The 20377-nt window shown below is 37.3% G+C and overlaps 1 protein-coding gene across 1 annotated transcript; it reads left to right on the top strand.

Moving 5' to 3' along the window:
• Nucleotides 1–6359: 6359 nt before the first annotated feature.
• Nucleotides 6360–12345, top strand: LOC131999311 (olfactory receptor 11H6-like). The gene is made up of 2 exons (XM_059372094.1): nucleotides 6360–6408; nucleotides 11366–12345. Exons 1-2 carry the CDS (start codon nucleotides 6360–6362, stop codon nucleotides 12343–12345), a joined length of 1029 nt encoding a protein of 342 aa, XP_059228077.1.
• The last annotated feature ends 8032 nt before the right edge of the window (nucleotides 12346–20377 follow it).

Raw genomic sequence — 20377 nt, 5'->3', positions numbered from 1 at the left:
GCTCTAGGCAGTATAGACATTTTAACAATGTTTATTCTTCCGATCCAAGAGCATGGAATGGTCTTCCATCTTTTTGTGTCTTCTTTGATTTCTTTCATGAGTGTTATGTAGTTCTTCAAGTATAGCTCTTTTACCTCTTTGGTTAGGTTTATTCCCAGGTATCATATGGTTCTTGGTGCTACAGTAAATGGAATCGATTCTCTAATTTCCGTTTCTGTATTTTCATTGTTAGTGTATAAGAAAGCCACTGATTTCTGTACATTGTTTTATCGATCTTATTGATTCTTTCAAAAAACCAGCTTCTAGTTTCATTGATACGTTCTACTGTATCTCTGGTTTCTACCTCATTGATCTCAGCTCTATTCTTGATTATATCCCTTCTTATGTGTGGACTTGGTATCATTTGTTGTTGATTCTCCAGTTCTTTAAGGTGTAGAGACAGCTGATGTGTTCTGGATTTTTCAATTTTTGTGAGGAGGCTTGGATGGCTATGTATTTCCCCTTTAGGACCGCCTTTGCTGTATCCCATAGGTTTTGGGCTGAAGTGTCTTCATTCTCATTGGTTTCCATGAATTGTTTCAGTTCTTCTTTGATCTCCTGGTTGATCCAAGCATTCTTAAGCAAGGTGGCCTTTAGCTTCCAGTTCCTTCTGAAATTTTCCTTGTGATGGAGCTCCAGTTTCAAAACATTGGGATCCTAGAATATGCAGGGAGTAATCTCAGTCTTTTGGTATCGGTTGAGTCCTGATTTGGGACCCAGTATGTGGTCTATTCTGGAGAAGGTTCCCTATGCACTTGAGAAGAATGAGTATTCTGTTGTTTTAGGGTGGAATGTTCTGTATATATCTATGAGTTCCATCTGGTCCAATGTGTCATTCAATGCTCTTGTTTCCTTATTGATTTTCTGCTTCAATGATCTATTTCTGAGAGAGGCATGTTAAGATCTCCTACAATTAGTGTATTTATATCAATATGACTCTTTATCTTGATTAACAGTTTTCTTATGTAATTGGCTGCTCCCATATTGGGGGCATAGATATTTACAATTGTTAGATCATCTTGGTGGATAGTCCCTTTAAGGATTATCCAGTCTCCTTCTATATCTCTGACTACAGTCTTTAGTTTAGAATCTAATTTGTCTGATATGAGAATCGCTACCTTGGCCCTCTTTTGAGGCCCATTGGCATGAAAGATGCTCCTCCATCCCTTCACTTTCAGTCTGCATGTATCTTTAGGTTCAAATTGGGTCTTTTTAAACAACATATGGATGGGTCCTGTCATTTTATCCAATCTGCAACCCTGTGCCATTTTGTGGGTGCATTTAGGCCATTCACATTGAGAGTGATTATTGATAGAGACGTTTTTATTGACATCGTGTTACCTTTGAAGTCTCTTTTTCTGTAGATTGTCTCTATATTTCTGTTCAATGCTATTTTTAGGATTTTTCCTCTTTTATAGAACTCCCCCCCCTTAATATTTCCTGCAGTGTTGGCTTGGTGGTTGCATAGTCTTTTAAGCCTTGCCGGTCTTGGAAACTCTTTATCTCTCCATCCATTTTGAATGTCAGTCTTGCTGGATAAAGTGATCTTGGCTGCATGTTCTTCTCATTTAGTGCCCTGAATATATCTTGCCAGCCTTTTCTGGCTTGCCAGGTCTCTGTGGACAGGTCTGACGGTTTTCTGATGGGCTTTCCTCTGTAAGTATGGAGCCTTTTTTTCCTAGTGGTTTTCAGGAGAGTATATCTACAATTATGATACATTAATTTGACTATCATGTGCCTTGATGTTTTTCTGGAATCTATAATCTTGGGTGGAGGCTTTTCAGCCTCTAGTATGTGAACGCTGGTTCCATTTGCGAGATTGGGAAAATTTTCATGGAGAACTTGTTCCACTATATCTTCTAGACTTCTTTCTTTCTCCTCCCCTTCAGGGATTCCAATAATTCTGACGTTGGAACATCCATGGTATCATTCATCTCCCTAATTCTGTTTTTGTGGTTTCTAAGCTGTTTGTTCCAGGCTTCCTCTTGATCCTTTCTCTCTATCTGTTTGTCCTCCAGATCACTAATTCTATCTTATGTCTCAGTTACCCTAGCTTTGAGAGAATTTAGATTAGATTGGAACTCATTGAGAGCATTGTGAACCTCAGCCCTTGTAGCTTTTAGCTCTGCCCTAACATTGTGAACATCCTGTCTGGTCACTTTCAGCTTGGCCGTGATCAATTCTGTTTGGCCATCCATGGCTTTCTCCAACCTAGCTATTGCCTGGATAATTGTTAGCCTGCATTCTCTTTCCGACATATTGTCTATGTTGATAGCCGTTAGCTCTGTTGCAGAAGGTCCAACCTCTGTATTTTTCTTCTTTTGGGCATTCCTCCTCGTCGTCATTTTGGTGAGAGATGGCTGAACAGATGTAGCTAGATGTATCGACTGTGGTGCAGTCAGGGTGCACCCTGGAACCCTTCTGAGCAATTAGGATTCCCCACCGTAACGAGAGAAAAAAGAAAAGAAAAAGAAAAAAAAAGAGAGAGAGTCAGGAAAGAAAGGGAAGATGAAAGAGAAGGTTCACCCCAAATGGGCCCCAAGGTAAGATTTATGAGGTATACAAACAAAAACAGACAAACAAAAAGACTGATAAATTATATGACAAGAGAAAAAATATATATACATATGCAAATAAAGGAAGAAGCTCGTCAAAAAGAACCCCAAGTGTAAGATTTATATACTATCAGGACAAACACAAAAACACAGAAGCAGTGGTGGGAAAAAAAGATGGGAGAGTGGTTATAAATTCTCAGTGTAGGCGAGGAAGGTTGTTTTGATTCTTCCTGGATGTATCTTGATATCTTTGATGAAGGACTCAACTTTCCTAAGATAAAGCGGGATAAAAATTGGTTTACCTATAGGGGTAGTATTGATTGGGGAAAGGGGACTACTTTGAAGTTTAATTCTATGTGAATATTAGAAAATACAAATAAAAAAGCAACAAACTAGACTAAGCTAAACTAATATTTAAAAAAAGAGAAATTCAAAAAATAGAAATGCAAAAGAAAAACACATGTGTATATATCAAAAAGTTCAGGTTAGAAGGTTATTATGGAATTTGATGTACTGGACACCTCGCTGTGATGGTATATAGGTTAAAAAATTATCTATATATAAAAAAATGAACCAGAATAGTGGGAACAAATTAAAAATAAAAGTTATCCTATGAAGTAGTGGTAGTGGTTCTCTTTTTTTTTCTTTCCTGGCTGGCTTTCTGGGGGAGGGGCTGGCCACGTGGGTTTTCAGTCAATGATGTTCTCTGAGTTAAGTCCTCCTGCCCCCCTGAAGGAGGTGGGCTCTGAGGAAACCGGTTTTTTCAGGCTTTTGTTCTCTGGAGGTTTTTATGTTTGTTCACATTTTTTTTTTCCTCTCACCTTGACTGCTTTTGATGGTTTTTGTAGGTTTAGAGGAAAGCAAACTGCACCCTGACCTCCCTCTCAGAGAGAAGCTTCTGTCTGTTCTTCTGTGGGTGTTGCAGAGCCCATATAAATTTGCCCTTGGCTGCTGGTAGAGCAGGTTCCAAGTCGCGGTCCCTGGGGATGCAGTATCTTCTGCTTGTACCCCAAACCAAGGCAGCTGTGGCTGTCTGGGCAGCTCCAGACCCTCAGAGAGGTTCCAAGCAGGGATTGCACTTAGATTTTCCCACTGGCCCAGGCTGGGAGTGGCTGGTCTTTCTGGGTCTAAGATCGCCTGACTTGCACGCACCTCTTTCAGCGGATGCTGTAGGTCATGTGTGTGTCTCAGGCTCTGAGAACAGCGCGCAAGTCCTAAAGCACCAGGCTGGGCATTCACGCACCTCTCTCAGGGGAGAGTATGGGGTGCTCATCTTAGGCTCTGAAACAATGGCGTGGGTCAAAGAGTGCTGGCTGGGCCTTTGTACCTCTCTCAGGGGAGGATGAGGGGCATGTGCATCTAGGGCTCTGTAGCAGGGCTCACGCGTTCTGCCATCTGGCATGGCTCCCATCCCCTCACAGGAGCCAGACCCCACACAATCTCGGGCACTGGCGGCTCAGGGACCAAGGCCTGGTTTCTCCACCGCACTCTTTCTGGCTCAGCTCCAGGGGAGGCTGTCCTGGGACCAGGGACTTAAGCCCCTGTCCCTAGCCACCCCAATTCCCACAATCCCCCTCCTCCCCACCCCCCATGATCCTTTGCTCTTTTGGAGTGCTTTCAACCAGTCTCTAAGTTAATGCTGGTCCCCAAACGCAGGGCACTTTCACTCGTATTAGGGGTATTACTTTCCAACAGGTCACCTCTGGTGGCTCCCTCCCTCTTTTGTTTATCTTCTGATATCAGTCTGTCGTTCCCACACCGCTTTACCTGCCCACTGGCGTCTTCTGTCCCTGTAGAGATCCAGATGTGTATAATTTTCATCTCAGGCTGATTTCGTGGGTGATCGGAATTCTTTGGTAGGTAATCAGCTCACTTTAGGGTGCAGGTTGAAAAGACGCCTCCTCCTACTTCCCTGCCATCTTGTCCCCTCCTATAGGTTTTCTTTAGAAATGGCACATTTATAGGACACCTGTGTGGTTTAGTCAGTTAAGCATCTTCCTTCAGCTCACGTCATGAGATCAAGTCCCACATGAGGCTCTTTGCTCAGCAGGGAGCCTGCCTTTCCCTCTGCCTGCTGCTCCCTCCCCCTGGTTATACACTCATGCTTGTTCTGATGAAAAAGAAATAAAGTCTTTAAAAAAAAGTTATATTTAAATTTGTCATACACTACATTGGACAAACCAAGTTACATTGGCTAGCATAACATTTGTGAGACATGGATATATAATCCTTTTACAGGAAGGACAGTGAATCACTTGAAACAGTAACTCTCTTTACTATTGTGGCCATTCTCATTTGTACTTGATTTTAATTGGAATGCTTCACATTTTATTATTATAGAATGTTTCAGCCATTTATTTCTGGTGCAGAGATTCTTTACCAAGTAGAGAAATTTTCTTCTATCTCTGGTTTATTATGAAGTCTATCAAAAATGGGTGTTCAATTTTATCTTTACTTTTACTTTTTCTACCATTAGTAAGATGTTCCTATATTTTTCTATCAGTCAATGATTTTAAAAAGTTATGTTTATATATTATATTTGCATATGATGTAAATGAGGTAATATTGAATATCTCTTAAAGGACTAACCTCTATTTGATCATATTCTATTATTTGGAAATACTCTATTCAAGATATGTGTTAATATTAGATTTAAAATCTTCATAGCTCCAATTATTATACCAAAGGTCTCAAAAACTTGGGGATCATTACATAAATTTTGTTTATTCATAAAATGTTGATGCTATACTATGGAGCCATTAAGAGGCATTAGCAAAGTACTTAACTAAAGAGAAATTTCCATAAATGTCTTTCTTATTTTAAAAAATTTACTCATGGGCGCCTGGGTGGCTCAGAGGGTTAGGCCTCTGCATTCTGCTCAGGTCATGATCTCAGGGTCCTGAGATCCAGTCCCACATTGGGCTCTCTGCTCAGCGGGGAGCCTGCTTCCCCCTCTCTCTCTACCTGCCTCTCTGCCTACTTGTGATCGCTCTGTCAAATAAATAAATAAGATCTTTAAAAAAAAAAAAAAGAAATTTACTCATTGTTAAAGAATGCATCTCAGTGTTTGTGATTGTGGTGAGCTTGGGGTGGGACAAACAAATTGAAGTTAAGATGATAAATAGTCTGAAACAAAAGAAGAGAGTTTTTAATGTGCTTAAGTGCACAGGCTCCTAATCTCTGTGTTAACCTATATTCCACAGTCTTTTCTCTAAGATTGGAAAGCGGTCTCATTGCCATAATCACAACTTTTTCTTTATCCTCAGAGAGAAGGTTACTTCTACCACAGTTAAACAGCAAACTTATACCTGCCCAAATCATTTTATGTGTTTATATTTCTCTTGTTATTCCAAATAAAAAATCTGTGAATTAAAGTAGGAAACGTGTTTGAATTTGAAACAAATTCCAGCATGCTGAATGAGAAAATGGAGCCATTGTTTTATAAATTCCCTCTCTAGAGAGCCACTCCCCAAAGATGATCCTCAAAGAAAGTAAATGGGCTTCCTATTTCAGTTGCTCATTTTGTTCTGTGTAGATCATGAGACTATGATTCTCTTTTCAACTGTCAAGTTTCCTGTTGCTTTGTCAGTTTATGTAAGCAAGAGAAATATAAGAGGGCAAGCCTGAAGAGGCCCATGACTGCTTTTGTAATGTTCTCCTAAAAGGGTCTGCAGTTCTCTGAACACCCACAGTAGTGCATGGAACACTATTATATTTGTTCTTTTTCTGAGATCTGAGACTAGAGTTTTCACTGTGATATAGAAGATGGTGTTCAACCATACAGATTTCTATGATACCCATCTTGTATCTACAGGTAAGGTAAAGCTCACATGACTCCAAGCCCCTCTATGTCCCCCCTTCCACCCATTCCTAGTTTTATATTCCACCACTTAAATATGAATTATGAAAATAGTTTTTCTTCAGAATTAAAGCCAGGCATTTTTTTAGAGCTTATAAGCAAATGTTACTTCAAAAATGTATTAGAACTCTTAAAGTAGTTTGCTAGTTTCCCATTTGTGTTGCTCTGTGTAGGAGTTGGGGTCTGTAGGTAGAGAAAATTCCAGTAAATGAATGTGTTTCCAGTAAGTGACTATTTTCTTCAATGAAACTCAAGTGATATATTGCCTATTGCCCTGTTAATTTCTGTTATTTTTAGAGGATAAGAAAGAAGGAAATTTTATTCATGTTTTGCAGAATTTGAGGATTAGCCTCTCTGAGCACAGTGAACTTTAACATAGCTTTATGAATGATACATATTTGACTTTAATGTCTAGTAAGTAATTTGCCTTTTCTATGCCTTGTTCAATGATGTTTTCTAATTGGTAGCACAATATTCTACTTTCAAGATATCTGTATTTTTTCTATTCTTTATTTTTAAGTTTTGGTGCTCACATTCCTGTCCTTATTTCAATCTGCAAAAAAAAATTTTATATGTTAAAGATGAGGATTTTTATGAATATCTTTAAAATTTATTTACCTTTGAGGGACATCTAGGTGACTCAGTGGGTTAAACAACTGCCCTGGGCTCAGGTCAAGATCCCAGGGTTCTGGGATCCAGCCCCGAATCAGGCTCCCTGCTCAGTGGGGGGCCTCCTTCTCCCTCTGTCTCTTTGCCTGCCACTCTGCCTACCTGTGTGCTCTCTTTTTCTGACAAATAAATAAAATCTTTAAAAAATTCCTTTTGAAGAAAGACAGTATTTTACATATCAGTTTTTCAACTTGAAAATGTTTGTAAAAACCCATCCTCTCTCGTTTCATAAATATATGTAATAGGTATGTGAATATATGTATGTCCATATATAAAATGAAATAGATTTAACTTTCATACATATTCAGCTACACTGGAGAAAGAGTTTATAAAAAGAGAAGGTAAATACAAAGTTGGGGGAGGAAGCAAGAGAAAGAAGAACTTGATTGGCTAGAAGGCTAGACTCCCGGCAGTTGTTTTATGAAATCTGGAGATGTATCACATGTGAATAAATTATAGACATGGAAAGAATTGCAAGGTATTCAAACATACACACACACATGCATACATATACTCGTAATAGAAAAAAGCCAAACAAAGCAATGAGAAATAGGTAGACACTAAGATGTTTAGAGACATTTCCACACACATAAAGAGATAGTAGAATAAATGAAAAAAAAACATGAAGAGGTAAAACCCGAAGTTGATGGCAGAAGTAATAGGAGATTATTGAGGGTTTACATGGGCTACAATTTTGTAACACTGTGTTACATACTAAATCTAGGGCCTCAGTCTGGGTTCTTATCTGTGATTACTTTGGAATTTAGATGAAATTACTGTTTTAGAAAAATTCTTCCTAAGTATGAGTCTGTTACTTTTCAAATTTCAAAGTTTGTTTTTAAGAAAAACCTTAAAATTATGTAATTCCTGGGGCACCTGGGTGGCTCAGTGGGTTAAAGCATCTGCCTTGAGCCCAGAGTCCTGGGATCAATCCCCATATCAGGCTCTCTGCTTAGCAGGGAGCATGCTTCCCCCTCTCTTTCTGCCTGCCTCTCTGCCTACTTATGATTTCTGTCTGTCAAATAAATAAATAAAATATTTTAAAAAGTATATAATTCCTTTAAAGAGTATGAATATATGTGAATTTATGATTAAGACTTTAGTACTATGGATTAATTTATTTTTTTCTTTATTTGCTCTTAATTTCCAAACTGTCCTATTTTATAGTTCATTTTTTTCCAACTTTATTGAGGTATAATTGACAAATAAAAATTGTATGTATTAAGGGTACAATGACATGATTTGATATGCATCATAAAATGATGGCCATAGTCAAACTAATTAACCAAACTAATTATCCATCACCTCCTGTAGTACCTTTACTTTGCTTCAGTTACAAGATGAGTGAGTTCTACAGATCTAATGTACAGCATGGTAGCAATAGTTAATAATAATAATTTGTATACTTGAAATCTGCTGTGTCTTCACAGCATTATTTACAGTTTAACATGCAAATATCTATGTAATTCCAAACCCAAACCAAACCAAAACAAAAAATATAAACTTTTCATTTTATTTATAGATAGTAGTAATTTTTGCAAAGTAAGTGGTTTTCAAACTTGTTGATTTCAGGACCCCTCCAAATCTTAAAACTCATCAAATACCCCAAAGTGGTTTTGTTCATATGTTATAGCTATTCATATTTACCATTTAGAAATTAAAACAAAAAATAAAGTTTATACTAAACTCCTTTTAAAGTGGCAATAATAAAGTAATCACATTACCATAAATGTCAATTTAAAGATAATTGTTTTGTCAGCATAAAAAATTAAAGGAAGGTATTGTGTTTTTAAACATTTTTAATAAATTTCTTTAATGTTTACTTTAAGAGAAAACAGTAGGATATTGTTTGGTTTTAATCACTAGACATTTGTTGTGAGATCGAAAATTTTGGTAGGAGATCACCCATCATGCAGTCTAGAAAACTCCATTCAGTAATCAAGAAAAAATAAGAGTGAATAAGGCAAATGATATCTTAGCATTATTATGAAATTACTTTTAACCTTAATGCCTTGAAAAATCTTCAAAGACCATCAGGAGTCCCTGAACATACTATGAGAACCACCATTTTCTAGACATCACTTTTGAGTCTTTGTCCTTTCCACATAAAACATCTGGGAGTTGAAGACTTACCCTCCATACCAATCATATGGTATTGAAGAACCTCACTGAATACTGCCCTTACTCTCTCATATTTAAATTAATGATGATTATAATGCTGACTGTTAGACAACCAACTTAAAGGAAGAGTCCTCAGATAGTATTTGTTATTAGAACTGAAATTTTTTAAATGGCATTTCCTTCCTATAGGGAGGATTATGAATAGGAAACATTCACACTTTCCTGGGCTGTCTTTGTTGACAAAAATTCAATGACTGTGATCTCTTTGACTTTCTGTGCAGCATCCTAAGTACAGAAATGCAGTGAACATTTAAAAAAATTATATACATGTGATTTTTTAATTTTTTTAAAGATTTATTTATTTATTTATGTGACAGAGAGAGAGAGAGAGAGAGAGATCACAAGTAGGCAGAGAGGCAGGCAGAGAGAGAGAGAGGAAGGGAAGCAGGCTCCCCCCTGAGCAGAGAGCCCGATGCGGGACTTGATCCCAGGACCCTGAGATCATGACCTGAGCCGAAGGCAGCAGCTTAACCCACTGAGCCACCCAGGTGCCCCAACATGTGATTTTTAAAAATATTTTATTTATTTATTTGACATACAGAGATCACAAGCAGACAGAGAAGCAGGCAGAGAGAGAGAAAGGGAAGCAGGCTCCCTGCTGAGCAGAGAGCCTGATGCGGGGCTCAATCCCAGAACCCTGGGATCATGACCCGAGCCAAAAGCAGAGGCTTTAACCCACTGAGTCACTGCACGTAATATTACACTACATGTAATTATTTTAAGAGTGTATTTACTATTTTTACTGAAGGGAGCGATTGATATTTAAAACCGTTTATTTTTTCAGGTCTAATACTTTTATTTTTTTATTATGCCCAATTAGCCAACATATACTACATCATTAGTTTTTGATGGACTGTTCAACAACTCATCAGTTGCATGTAACACCCAGTGCTCATCACATCATGTACCCTCCTTGGTGCACCCCCCAACCACCTCCCTTCTGTTACCCTCAGTTGCTTTCCCAGAGTCCAAAATCTCTCATGGTTTGTCCCCTCTCTGATTTCTTCCCATTCAGTTTTCCCTCCTTTCCCCTGTGGTCCTTTGCAGTATTCCTTATGTTCCATATATGAGTGAAACCATATGATAATTGTCTTTCTCTGTATGAATTATTTCACTTAGCATAATCCCCTCCAGTTCCATCCATGTCGGTGTAAATGATGGGTATTCATCCCTTCTGATGGCAGAGTAATATTCCATGGTATATGTGGACCACATCTTCTTTATCCATTCATCTGTTGAAGGACAACTTGGCTCCTTCCAGTTTGTCTATTGTGGACATTGCTGCTATGAACATGGGGTACAGGTGCCCCTTCTTTTCACAACATCTGAATCTTTGGGGTAAATACATAATAGTGCAATTACTGGGTTGTAGTGTAGCTCTATTTTTAACATATAAGGAATCTCCATACTGTTTTCCAGAGTGGCTATACCAGCTCGCATTTCTACCAACAGTGTAAGAGCATTCCCCTTTCCCCACATCCATGCCAACACTTGTTGCTTCCTGTCAACTTTTTAATTTCTCATTTTAATGTTGACTTATAATCTATTCTAAAATAGATATGAGTGTTGCCCAAACCTAACAATAAAATTATTTATTAATTAATGAAACATTAATTATCTTGCATATAGTACTTAACAAATTGGATATTGTCTTCAAATCCACTTGACATATTTCTCTCACAAATAGAGCAAAGATTATGGAACATTATTATCTTAATATCTTTGTATGTTAAAAATGCTGAGATATCTCTTAGCTGTATTAATTCAGTCTATTCATTAATTACTTGACCAAACTTTGTAGATATTTGAATATAGAATTGCTTATGGTCAATACCAAAAATTTTGATTGTAATGCTCAGGATGACAGGCAAGTATCTGTTCACTTTATCTTTGTTATATCTAGAATGGGACTATGAATAGTTAAAAATGATGAAGATATTTCTCCATGAGTTATAATATTATTTTATTGACATGCAGAGTAGTGTAATCATAATCAATATACTTGCCTTAATAAGTGATACTAAAAGGTCGTTTATCTTATGGAAATTTGTTGTTTCTGCAGCATTACAAACAAATGAATATTCCAACATAAATAATTGCTCAAGCTCTGTGAGTGAATTCATTCTTTTGGGCTTCTCTTATACCGGTGAAATTCAGGTTTTCCTCTTTTCAGTCTTCTCTGGGACTTATATTCTGACACTAACTGGAAATCTATGCATTATCTGTGCTGTGAGGTGGGACCATCGACTGCAAACTCCAATGTACATCCTGCTGGCCAATTTTTCTTTTCTGGAGATCTGGTTTATCACCTCCACTGTCCCTAATATGCTGGCCAGCTTACTCTCTGAGACCAGCACCATCTCCTTCTATGGCTGCTTCCTCCAATCCTACTTCTTCTTCTCCATGGGTACCACTGAGACCTTCTTCTTGTCTGCCATGGCCTTTGACAGGTACCTTGCTATCTGCAGGCCCCTGCACTACCCCACTGTCATGACTGTTCAGCGCTGCATCAGAACAGGAGCTGGGTGCTGGGTGTGTGGCTTCCTATACTTCCTCTTGCCTATGAACCTCATCTCTCAACTCCCATTTTGTTGTTGCAAGAAGATTGATCACTTCATGTGTGACCCAGATATCCTTATAAAGCTGTCCTGTGTGCCAGCTCCTGCTACTGAGATCATCTGTGCCATCTATAACTCAGTCCTCATTTTCTCCACCTTCCTTTTTATTACCAGCTCCTACTTCCTGGTGATTAGAGCTGTGCTGAGGGTCCCCTCAGTAGAAGGTCAGCATAAGGCCTTCTCCACCTGTGGCTCCCATCTGGCTGTGGTGTTCCTGTTCTATGGCTCTATCATGGTTGTATATGTAAGCCCAACAGCAGGCAATCCAGCTGAGATACAGAAGATTCTGAGTTTGTCCTATTCTGTTTTAACTCCTCTTTTCAACCCCTTGATCTATAGTTTCCGAAATAAGGAGATGAAGGTAGCTCTGAGAAAATTATTCAGGATTGTGAGATTTAGTCAGAGGCATGGAAGAAATCTTTGAAGTACTTTTGTTCACAACTGAAAAAAATGTATGTGAATAAATAATTAAAAGCCTGATATTCAGTTGTATAAATGGAATTAAGTATTTTGGGATTCAGGAATAGTCATTGTAATAGAATTTTTATAAATGTAACTGTATCCATCTCTTCATTTTTGTAAGGAAAATTATTAATAGTAAAATCTTTCAAATTCAAATAAAGATAAAAAAATCACTAATCTTTCTGACCCTTAGATTGAATACTAGTTAAAGTTTTGCTGGTAATATCACACACATTCATACATGCAGTCAATCTGACCTTTATTTTACCTTTATTGCTAAAATTTTCTCAAATGAGTCAAAAGTTATGTATGCTGAATTTAGATGATGAACATTTTGTCATGTATCTATTAGCCATTTGTATGTCTTCTTTGGAGAAGTGTCAGTTTGTAGCTTCTGCCCATTTTTTGATGTGATTATCTGTTTTGTGTGTGTTGAGTTTGAGGAGTTCTTTATACATCCTGGATATCAGCCCTTTTTTTTAATGTCATTTGCAAATATTTTCTCCATGCGTTGCCTCTTTGTTTTCTTCAGTGGGTTGCCTCTTTGTTTTGTTGACTGCTTCCTTTGCTATGCAGAAGCTTTTGATCTTGATGAAGTCCCAAAAGTTCATTTTTGGTTTTGTTTCCTTTGCCTTTGGAAACATATCTTGAAAGAAGTTGCTGTGGCCATTATCAAAGAGGTTAGTACCTATGTTCTCCTCTAGGATTTTGATAGATTCCTGACTCACATTGAGGTCTTTTATCCATTACTTTTCTTTTTTTTTTTTTTTTAAGACTTTATTTATTTGTCAGACAGAGATCACAAGTAGACAGAGGCAGGCAGAGAGAGAGATGGGGAAGCAGGCTCCCTGTTGAGCAGAGAGCCTGATGCAAGGCTCAATCCCAGAACCCTGGGATCATTACCTGAGCCAAAGGCAAAGGCTTTAACCCACTGAGCCACGCAGGCACCCACTTTTATCCATTTTGAGTTTATCTTTATGTATGGTATAAGAGAATGGTCAAGTTTCATTCTTCTACACATAGCTGTCCAATTTTCCCAGAACCATTTATTGAAGAGACTGTCTTTTTTCCACTGTATATTTTTTCCTGCTTTGTCAAAAATTAATTGACCATAGAGTTGAGGGTCCATATCTGGGCTCTATACTCTGTTCCCCTGGTCTATGTGTCTGTTTTTGTGCCAGTGACATGCTGTCTTGGTGATCACAGCTTTGTAGTAAAGCTTGAAATCAGGCAACATGATACCCCCAGTTTTGTTTTTCTTTTTCAACATTTCCTTAGCAATTTGGGATCTCCTCTGGTTCCATACAAATTTTAGGATTGTTTGTTCCAGCTCTTTGAAAAATGCTGGTGGCATTTTGATCAGGATGGCATTGAAAGTATAGATTTCTCTAAGCAGTATAGACATTTTAACAATGTTTATTCTTCCAATCCATTAGCATGGAATGCTCTTCCATATTTTTGTGTCTTCTTCAATTTATTTCATGAGTGTTCTGTAGCTCCTCAAATAGAGATCCTTTACCTCTTTGGTTAGGTCTCTTCCCAGGTTTCTTATTGTTCTTGGTACTATACTAAATGGAATCAATTCTCTAATTTCCCTTTCTATATTTTCATTGTTAGTGTATAAGAAAGCAACTGATTTCTGTACATTGATTTTGAATCCTGTCACATTATTGAATTGCTTTATGAGTTCTAGTAGTTTGAGGGTGGAGTCTTCTCAGAACAGAATGCTTTGAAACTGGAACTCAACCACAAGTAAAAATTTGGAAGGAATTCAAATACTTGGAAGCTAAAGACCACCATGCTTAAGAATGTTGGGATCAACCAGGAAATCAAAGAAGAACTTAAACAATTCATGGAAACCAATGAGAATGAAAACACTTTGGTCCAAAACTTATGGGATATGGGGATATGGCGAAGACAGTCCTAAGGGAGAAATACATAGCGATCCAAGCCTTCCTCAAAAAAATTGAAAAGTCCAGAATATACCAGCTGTCTCTACACCTTAAAGAACTGAAGAATCAACAATTAAGCCAGCTCCACACACAAGAAGGGAAATAATCAAGATTATAGCAGAGATCAATGAGACAGAAACTATAGATACAGTAGAACACATCAATGAAACTAGATGCTGGTTTTTTGGAACAATCAATAAGATAAACCATTGACCAAACTAATCTAAAAGAAAAGAGAGAGGACCCAAAGTAATAAAATGATGGATGAAAAGGGAGAGATTACAACTAACATCAAGGAAATAGAAAATGTCATCAGAAATTATTATAAACAGTTATATGCCAGTAAGTTGAGCAACCTAGATGAAATGGATGCATTCCTGGACACCTATAAACTTCTAAAACTGAATAAGGAAGAAATTGACAACCTGAATAGACCAATATCTAGAAACAAGATTGAAGCAGTGATCATAAAACCTCCCAAAAAACAAGAGCCCAGGACCTGATGGATTCCCTGGAGAATTCTACCAAACATTCAAAGAAGAAATAATACCTATTCTGAAGCTGTTTCAAAATATACAAACAGAAGGAAAACATCCAGACTCTTTTTATGAAACCAGCATTACCCTGATCCCCAAACCAGGCAAAGACCCACCAAAAAGGAGAATTTCAGACCAATATCCCTGATGAATACGGATGCCAAGATTCTCAACATGATCCTAGCTAATAGGATCTAACAGTACATTAAAAAGATTATCCACCATGACCAAGTGGGATTTATCCATGGGATACAAGGGTGGTTCAGTATTTGCAAATCAATGTGATAGAACAAATTAATAAGAGAAGAGTGAAGAACCACATGGTCCTCTCGATTGATGCAGAAAAAGCATTTGACAAGATACTGCATTCATTCCTGATTAAAATGATTCAAAATATAGGGATAGAGGGAAAATTCCTCAAATTCATAAAATCTATCTGTGAAAAACCCACAGCAAATATAATCCTCCATGGGGAAATGCCGATATCATTCCCTTTATTTTTTTTAATCTTGTTAACTTATTTTCGGCGTAACAGTATTCATTGTTTTTGCACCACATCCAGTGCTCCATGCAATCTGTGCCCTCTCCAATACCCATCACCAGGTTCCCCCAACCTCCCACCCGCCACCCCTTCAAAACCCTCAGATTGTTTTTCAGACTCCATAGTCTCTCATGGTTCACCTCCCCTTCCAATTTCCCTCAACTCCCTTCTCCTCTCCATCTCCACTTGCCCTCCATGCTATTTGTTATGCTCCACAAATAACTGAAACCATATGATAATTGACTCTGTCTGCTTGACTTATTTCACTCAGCATAATCTCTTCCAGTCCTGTCCATGTTGCTACAAAAGTTGGGAATTCATCCTTTCTGATGGAGACACAATACTTGTTTGTATTCTTTCAGGAAATATATATTCAAATCCTTTGAGCACTTAAATTGGGTTATTTGTCTTTTTATTGTTGAATTATAGAAAGTATAAATAACACATTTTAGACATATGTCCCTTACCAGATATGTAATCTGCAATTATTTTCTCCTAATCTGTAGGCTTTTTAGTTTCTTGAATATATCCTTTGAAGTTTTGACTTTTTTGTAGTTTTTAAATATGTTTTTAAATTTATTTTTATTTGAACTGAAGTTAACCAATATGTATTATTAGTTTCAGGGTAGAGTTTAGTGATTGATCAGTTGCATATAACACCAAGTGCTCAGTTTCCCATCCTTATGCCCTCCCTAATGCTCATTAGCCAATTATCCCATCCCCCCAACCACATCCCCTCTAAAACCTTTTAGTTTGTTCCCCATAGTTAAGAGTGTCTTTGGTTTGCCTCTCTGTTCTTACTTTATTTTATTTTTCCTTCCCTTCCTGTATATTAATCTGTTTTGTTTCTTAAATTCCACAAATTTCACATAAGTGAAGTCATATAATAGTTGTCTTTCTCTGAATGACTTACTTCACTTCACATAATACCCTCTAGTTCCACCTATGTTGTTGCAAATGGCAAGATTTCATTCTTTTTGATGGCTAAGTAATAATATTCCATTCTATATATGTCACATCATCTTTATCCATTCCATCTTTATCTTTCCATCTTTATCCATTTCCATCAGTGGACATCTGGGCTCTTTCCATATTTTGGCAATTGAGGACATTGCTGCTGTAAAAATTGAGGTGCATGTTTCCTTTTGAATCAATATTTTGGTATCCTTATTTTTTTGTTTTGTTTTGTTCTGTTTTTCTTTTTTAAAGCGTGTGCATTCTCTTTATTTTCTTAACATCTTTTATTTTTTCAGTGTTTCAAGATTCATTGTTTATGCACCACATCCAGTGCTCCATGCAATATATACCCTCCATAATACCCACCACCAGGCTCACCCATACCTCCACCTCTCTCCCCTCCATAACCCTCAGTTTGTGTCTCAGTATCCAGTCTCTCATCTTTCGTCTCCCCTTCCGATTTCCCCCAATTCACTTTTCCTATCTTTCTCTTAATGTCCTCCATGTTATTCCTTATATTCCTCAAGTAAATGAAATCATATGATAATTGACTTTCTCTGCTTGACTTATTCCATGCAGCATAATCTCCTCCAGTCCTGTCCATGTCGATACAAAAGTTGGGTATTCATCCGTTCTGATGGCTGTGTAAGATTTCATTGTATATATGGACCACATCTTCTTTATCCATTTGTCTTTTGAAGGGTATTTCAGCTCTTTCCACAGTTTGGCTTTTGTGGACATTGCTACTATGAACATTGGGGTATATATGGCCCTTCTTTTCACTACATCGGTACCTTTGGGGTAAATACCCAGTAGTGCAATTGTGGGGCCATAGGGTAGCTCTATTTTTAATTTTTTGAGGAATCTCCACACTGTTTTCCAAAGTGGCTGCACCAACTTGCATTCCCACCAACAGTGGGAAAGGTCCTCTCCAAACCCTCTCCACATCCTCCCCAACACTTGTTTCCTGTCCTGTTGATTTTGGCCATTCTAACTGGTGTAAGGTGGTATCTCAATGTGGTTTTAATTTGAACTTCCCTGATGGCTAGTGATGATGAACAGTTTTCATCTGTCTGTTAGCCATTTTTATGTCTTCTTTGGAGAAGTGTCTGTTCATATCTTCTGCCCATTTTTTGACATGATTACCTATTTTCAGTTGTTGAGTTTGAGTTCTTTGTATCCTTTGGATTAAATACGTAATGGTGTTATTGCTTTTGGTGTCAAGTATAAGAAATAATTCTCTAATCCATGGTCACAAAAATTACTCCTCTGGGTGTTTATATTATTTTTCAATGCAGGTTATGTTTAGAACTTTTGAATTTATTTGGACATTTTAATAGGAATTTGTTAAGACTGAAATCATATGCAAGTTCCAAATAACTACTGTTTTTTTAAAGATCTTTTTAAGGTAACTTTTTATTATTATTATTTTTATTTATTTATTTGTCAGAGAGAGAGAGAGCACAAGCAGAGGGAGCAGCAGGCAAAGCAAGCAGAGGGGGAAGCAGGCTCCCTGCTGAGCAAGCAGCCTGATGCGGAACTCAATCCCAGGATCCTGGGATCATGACCTGAGCTGAAGGCATCTGCTTAACCAACTAAGCCACCCAGATGTCCCCCCCCCTTTTTTTTTTTTTAGTTTATTTTCAGTGTAACAGTATTCATTATTTTTGTACCACACCCAGTGCTCCATGCTATCAGTGCCCTCTCTAATACCCACCACCTGGTTCCCCCAACCTCCCACCCCCTGCCCCTTCAAAACCCTCAGATTGTTTTTCAGAGTCCATAGTCTCTCATGGCTCACCCCCACTTCCAATTTCCCTCAACTCCCTTCTCCTCTCCATCTCCCCTTGTCCTCCATGCTATTTGTTATGCTCCACAAATAAGTGAAACCATGTCCCTTTTTTAAAAAAAAAATATTTTATTTATTTGATAGAGATCACAAGTAGGCAGAAAGAGAGGAGGAAGCAGGCTCCCTGCTGAGTAGAGAGCCCAATGTGGGGCTTGATCCTGGGATCCTAGGATCATGACTTGAGCTGAAGGCAGAGGCTTTAACCCACTAAGCCACCCAGGTGCCCCCAAATAACTACTCTGAAGTAAAAGCTCCACAAACACTTTTAGCATATTTGTATGTGTTTCACAGTTTATAAAGCCATATGAGTCATTGCATAATCATCTGTTTCTTGTTTTGTTGAAACAAGATAGTCTCTTCAAGATTATCTTATACCACATTTTCAAGTGAAACATATTTGATTATTTCTTTCAGTTTGTCAAATCTTGATATAATCTTTTAAAACTAAATATTTGTAACATATATTGTGAAATATTACTTCTCCAAGACATTTGAAACGTTGATTCAGGACTATAGAATAGGATGAGAAATAAATTGTTGAGAAAAGGATACAAAAATAGGCCAATTGTGGAATATGGCATAAAAGGGAGGGTAGAGTTAATAGGATTACTATAATAATTATGGTGAAATAGCCTAATAATGTTCTTTAAATTAAGGAAAACAAGAGACAGGTAAGAAAAGGCTTTATTGTGTCTAAACTGTTAGTAATATTTTTGAAACTTTTGGTTCATTTTCCATCTATTGCTACATGAAGAAAAATGTTCACATTTTCATATGTAACTCTTTGAAAACCATATTTTAATGATTTGATAAATTTGTCACCCTTTATTTCTTAGCATTTGTATACTAGGATTTTTTTATTGTGATATGTTGGTATAAATAAAATGTTATAATAGGAGCATTTCTGATGGTGGCCATCTTGCAGAATATCACATGCCTATTGCTGTTTGAGGAAGGAATTAAAGCAGGTATTCACTTCATCCAGGTGACATTCTTGGGTTAAAGGGATGATAACTTCAAGGATTTAGACTTGTTTCTGACATCAAGAGGTACACTTTAAATAAGGATAACTTTTTAAGTTTTTATTTAAATTCTAATTAACTTACAGTGTGGTATTAGTTTCAGGTATACAATATAGAGATTCAGCACTTCTGTACAATATGCAGTGCTTATCACACAAGTGCATTTCTTAATCCCCACCATCTCTTGTATGCCAGTCATACCTCAGTAAAGCTGTTTTTGGACAAAGAAAACAAAGGAAAATGGATTGGGTGTACATAGCGTACTGAAAAAGGTATCCCTAATGTTTTTAGGCTGCGACACTGCCATAATTGTGTTTATTTCTTGTTTCATGACTTGAGCCAAAACCAAGAATCAGCCACCCAACCAACTGAATCACCCAGATGCCCATTAGGATTTATGTCATGAATGGATGATATACTGTCATTTTCCTGCTTCTATTAAGATGATTGTATGATTCTTATCTTCCCTTTTTTGATATGATGTATTATGCTGACTGATTTACAAATACTAGACCATCCTCGCATCCCCAGAATAAATCCCACCTAATCATGGTGAATGATTTTTTTTATGTATTTTTGGATTTCATTTGCTAATATTTGTTAAGGATTTTTGCATCTGTGTTAATGAGGGATTTTGGCCTGTAGTTTGCTTTTTATTGTGGAGTTTGTCTAGTTTGGCCTTGTAGAATGAATTTGGAAGCTGCTGCTGCTGCTTCTTCTTTTTGAATAATTTGAGAAGAGATATTAACTATTTTTCTCTTCTTATATTTTAACTACAGTATAATTAACATATAGTGTTATATTAATTTCAGGTGTACAATATAGTGATTCAACATTCTATTATTCATTACTGAGTGTTCGTCATGGTTAAGTGTACTCTTAATCCTCTTTACTGTTTCAACCATTGCCCCACCGACCTCTCTCTGGTAACCAGTGACTTATTCTCTATATTTATGAATATGGTTTTTGTTTGTCTCTTTTTTTTTCTTTGTTCATTTGTTTTGTTTCTTTTGGTAGAGTCTTTAGAGTTTTCTGTATGTAGATCATGTCATTTTCAAATAGTGACAGTTGAACAACTTCTTTACCAGTATGGTTGCCTATTTTTTTTTTTTTCTTGTCTGATTGCTATGGCTAGGG

This window comes from Mustela nigripes, chromosome 13, assembly GCF_022355385.1.
Source record: "Mustela nigripes isolate SB6536 chromosome 13, MUSNIG.SB6536, whole genome shotgun sequence".
In the NCBI taxonomy this organism is placed as follows: domain Eukaryota; kingdom Metazoa; phylum Chordata; class Mammalia; order Carnivora; family Mustelidae; genus Mustela; species Mustela nigripes.
This window is presented reverse-complemented; position numbering and strand designations above follow the sequence as displayed.

Bases quoted from the DNA above. Each gene is read 5' to 3' on its own strand.
- LOC131999311 (XM_059372094.1), top strand. From the start codon at position 6,360: ATGGTGTTCAACCATACAGATTTCTATGATACCCATCTTGTATCTACA. The intron at 6,409-11,365 runs GTAAGGTAAAGC...TTGTTTCTGCAG, and splicing joins TACCCATCTTGTATCTACAG to CATTACAAACAAATGAATAT.